The sequence below is a fragment of the Lepidothrix coronata genome, unplaced genomic scaffold, assembly GCF_001604755.1.
Source record: "Lepidothrix coronata isolate B3197 unplaced genomic scaffold, Lepidothrix_coronata-1.0 Scaffold59, whole genome shotgun sequence".
Lineage (NCBI taxonomy): Eukaryota > Metazoa > Chordata > Aves > Passeriformes > Pipridae > Lepidothrix > Lepidothrix coronata.
Window position 1 is genome coordinate 5,171,773 of NW_016690239.1, and position 4,730 is coordinate 5,176,502.

Here is a 4,730-nt window from a genome sequence, read left to right on the forward strand (position 1 = left end):
TGAAATTAAAGCAATCAAGGCACTGGTAGCTTGATCTTGATCTGCTTGGAAACCTCTGCTAGAAGCAAGGAGAGCTATTTGTAAAGCATGTTCTAAAACACGGCCAAACAACAGGATGAGAGGTGAGAGTACTAACTTTAAATAGGTCACTCTACTTCTCTCAGAGGTAGATTTCCATTCTCTTTTTCCAAGAGCTTGACTCCTGTTCCAGTGTTTATTGAGAGGCCTTCCTCTGGTGTTGGCCAATGTGAGTGCATCCTCTGCTCCTTCCACAGTATCATCAGTGCAGAAATGGCTGTACTGCATGCCATAATAAAAGCACTAATATGGACAATGAAACATTTCATGGGAGAAGAGGGGACTCTGGTGCATGCGGTTAAGATTTGGTTTTGGTTTGTTTTTTCCCAGATCTAGCTTTGTGGTTAGTGCCCTGTCCTGGAAATTTAATGCTGCTGGCTGTAATTCTGTACCATATGGGCTGTAGTTGCACTGGGTTTTGACTTTGAACTAGACAGCTAACTTCTAAGATTAATACAAGTTTTCAACCTTTGACTACTATTTCAAGAATTGTTTCTCCTTCTAGGAACAAAACTTCCTCTTTAGCTCCACAGCATTGCAAGACCAACTTTTTTTAATAAACATTTATTCATTATTACAGAGCTACTTCTGCAGAATATTCAACTGCCATAGTGATGAAACAACACCCCCAAATTTGGTTTATCTTTCCAGATAGGAAGACCACAGAAAAACTGAAATTAGAAGGAAACTTAACATAATTTGCAGGAAAGTTCAGGATACCTTTTATAAAGAATTTAGTATAAAAATTCTCAGGCTGTCATAGGTAGAGGGGAGATGTGGTAGGGCGATTGGTGGTTTTATTTGTTTCAATTTCCAAAAAGCAAAAAAGCCAAATCAATCTCCAAAAAGCTCTAGCACTAGGGATAAAGGTAGACCTGGAAAGATGCATCAGCTGAAATGCACTTCTGGTTTCATGCATGTTAAGTACTCCTCCAAAAAACTGCTTTGTGCTTAATTTATTTTTGCTTTTAGAAAGTGATCTAGGACATGTCTTAATGATAAGTGTAATCATTACTCTTCAGACCATAGAATTATTAAGGTTGGAAAAACCTTCCAAGAGTATCAAGTCCAACCATTAACCCGGCATCTCCATGTTCACCACTAACCCACATTCCTAAGTGCCACATCCACGTTTTTTTTTTTTTTTTAACATCTCCAGGGATGGTGATTCTACCACTTCCTTGGGCAGCCTATTCCAATGCTTGACCACCTTTCAGTGAAGAAATTTTTCCTAATATCCAACCTAACTTTCACTGGCACAGCTTGAGGTCATTTCCTCTTGTCGTGTCACTTGTTCCTTGGGAGAAGAGACTGACTCCCACCTCCCTACAACCTCCTTTCAGGCAGTTGTAGAGAGCAATAAGGTCTTCCCTGAGCCTCCTTTTCTCCAGGCTAAACAGCCTCAGCTCCCTCAGCTGCTTCTCGTAAGATTTTTGATCTAATCCCTTCACTGGGTTCATTGCTCTTTGGACATGCTCCAGCACTTCAATGTCTTTTTTGCAGTGAGGGGTCCAAGACCAAACACAGGATTTGAGGTGTGGCCTCACCAGTATCTCTCTAAATTTGAGCAACTAACATAAAATTAGTTTCAAGTAAACTTCATGTGGTCTCTGCACTTTTTTCCAATTTGAGAAGGTGTGCACAGGATCAAAAAATTTTGAGGAGGTGGTGGGTATTTGATTTTTAGTTTCCTTTTCTATAGGAACTTGGTTAATAATGGGTTTTGGACAGAAAGTTGCCAGTATGCTTTCATGTTGCATTCCAGATTTAGTGAATATTGAGTAACTGGTCCCACAATTTTTTCTTGGCTGTCAGTGATTTATCTTCAGCTTTGTTATGTAGCTTTCATAGCGACTCAAAATGGAAATACCTGTAGATTATGATTCACTGCTCTGAAAATTAGTATCAGTACTTCCTGTTTGTCCTGTTTGTGAATGACTGGATTTCAAGCCTGTGGTCCCCATAAACAGAAGTATCATGAAAGAAATAGGATTCTGCCTTGTTTACTGGGTCTCATACAACCAGCCAGAAATCCATAGGGGACAGAGGCAGACCCTGGCTTTGTCACACTTGCTTGATCTCTCAGCAGAAACCCTCCACAGCAGCAGATTTGGACTGAATGGTAAGTCCTACACCAGTTTTTCCAAAATTACAAACATCAGTCACCATCATTTGATTTCCAATGGGTTGCTCCTTATATTGGCAACAAATTATGAATTGACTTCTCACCCACTGTCTTGTCCCTACAGGTCAGAAGACAACCTCATATATTCTTAGCTCTTATTCAGTGGGAGCTCCTCTGCTCTATTGACATGTCAAAGGATGGGCTGTCACTGATGAATACGGTGGAATTTATGGGTTTACAGTTTTAGGACTGACCTGCTCAAACTTGAGTTGTTTTTCCACTTTGCTCTCAATCAGGACATGATTCTCCCTAGTGAATCCTTGTCCTGTCGTGCCATGGCAGGGCATCTTCCATGGTGGTTACTCAGGAGGTCCACACAACTTCAATAACCTACAGCATATCCCTTTGCAAACTGCAGCCAACAGAAGATACACACAATCTTCTTAAAGGTACCAAATGTTTAATCTTAGCTAGAAAACAGATCAAGACAATAAGACTTTGAACAGAAAATGTGAGTCCATTTGTCTTCACCAACGGTTTCTTGTGCTGCATTAGGAGCCTTAAGCAGACTTTGTCTCCTGCAGGCTTAGGAGTCATTTTAATACATTCAGTAAACACAAAAAATATTTAACAACATTAAGATGTTGAATCAAGCACACACAAAAATGAGAAATGCAAATGCACTCTGTAATGTTTCATTTCTTCTGTTGTTTTTCTTGCATGGCTTTTTTGAAGCCTTCCTTCCCTGATATATTTATTTTTCTGTCCTTCATTTTATTCATTTCTTACATTCCCTGAAAGTCACTGCATTTCAATCAATATATAATATATATAAAATAGAATACATTTAATGTAGTCATGAGCAATCTTTATAATTTCTTAAGCTAAGCTCTGGCTTTTCAGATTTGGTATTGTGGGGTGATGTGCCAAATTTTCCAAAAAATGTTAAAAACACTGGAATGAAAACAAGACCATGAAGAGCGCCAAACAAAATGACAAGAAACATGATCTTGAAAAAGGTCCTAAAGATGTAGGTTTTTGCTGCAGCCAGGACAACAACTCCTAATATAGTAGAAACTGCACCTTGTAATACCGGGTAACCGAGCAGGGACAGCGCTTCGATTGCCCTTTTATTGGCTGATGACTCTCCACTCGTAACAAAGGCATAGGAAATATGAGCAGAAAAATCTACCGAAAACCCTATACAAATGACCAGGTTGATCATGGATATGGAATCGAGATTGACATTCCAGAACGACATGAAACCCGCCACACCAACTATAACAGAAGCTATTGCAAAAGTCACCCACAGGCAGCACAACGGGTTGGGAATGAGCAGAAGGGAGACAACGAGCATTGCCCCGGCAGCAACGACAACGTTCTGAACGGTGTTCTGCACTATTACCAGGTACTGGTCGTAGTAGATGAACGCCGGGTGATACACCTTCAGTGGAATACTGCACTGCCTGGCTGTCTCTCTTAACTGATTGAGAAGATTCTTCTCATCAACGGCTGAGGTCACGTCCACTGTCTGAAGGAAGAAACGTGAAGCTTCTATTTCATCCCGAGTCTTGTTTAAGTCCCACGCAAAACTGGAACGAATGCTGAACAGTACAGGTAAGTTATTAAAGAATTGAGTCTTATTGTTTATATTTATCGAACTGCTTTCAGCGAGTACTGTGTATACTCTCAGCCAGGACTCTGAGAGGTTCTTATCAACGTAGGAAATGTTCTCCAAATTCTGTGCACAGCTCTCAATGCCACGACGAACCGTCTCATTCCAGTAATCTACCCTTTCAGGAATGACAACCATGACCCTGGGTCCATACGTCGAGAAGTATTTCTCATCATCATCATAGTATGGAATAACGTAAGAGTCATCATTAGCCAGATTTCGAAGATCGATGCCTTCCCTGATCTGAGTACACCCATAAATGCTGCCACCCAAATACGCTCCGTACAGCAACACCACAAATAGCTTGACCCATTTATTTGTAAAAAAAGGCCCGTAATACTCTTTAAAGAATATGCTCATTGGATGTTCCCCTTCTGGCTCAGAGGACTGCCTGGAACAGCTGCCGACACAGCAAGCGTTGTACAAGCAGGAGTTCTCAGCCTGATCTTTATCTACTCCCACACGCATACAAGTCAGCCAGTGTCGGTTTCCTTGCTCCCTTTTATGATTTAATACAAGAACTGCCCCAAAGAAGGTCATGGTATATACATAGCAGAAGACAAAAGCAGTGCCTGTATAGAGGCAGAAAGCTCTCACGGATGGAAAAGCGGTCCAGGTGCCAATGAAGAAGGCCAAAACATCCGTGAGAGTGGTGATGGTCACAGAAAGTGCTGCCTCTGAGTAAGTCTCAGCCAGCAGAGATTTAACATTGGATTTCTCTTTTTTCCTTGAACTTTGTTCCCAGGAAGCGATCATGATGAACATGTCATCAACGCCAACCCCTGCAAGAGGAGAAAAGGTTAACTCTGCATTGCAAATGGCAGCTTCCACTAACACCCAACAAAACTACAA

The 4,730-nt window shown here is 41.1% G+C and overlaps 1 protein-coding gene across 1 annotated transcript; it reads right to left on the reverse strand.

The window, feature by feature from the left end:
* Window positions 1-2,646: 2,646 nt before the first annotated feature.
* PTCHD3 (patched domain containing 3) lies at window positions 2,647-4,672 on the reverse strand (the record flags this gene model as incomplete). The annotated part of the gene is given in 2 exon segments (XM_017817223.1): window positions 2,647-4,661; window positions 4,664-4,672. Coding segments are annotated over 2 exon segments (1,611 nt in total), but the record flags the coding sequence as incomplete, so codon positions are not given.
* Window positions 4,673-4,730: the final 58 nt, after the last annotated feature.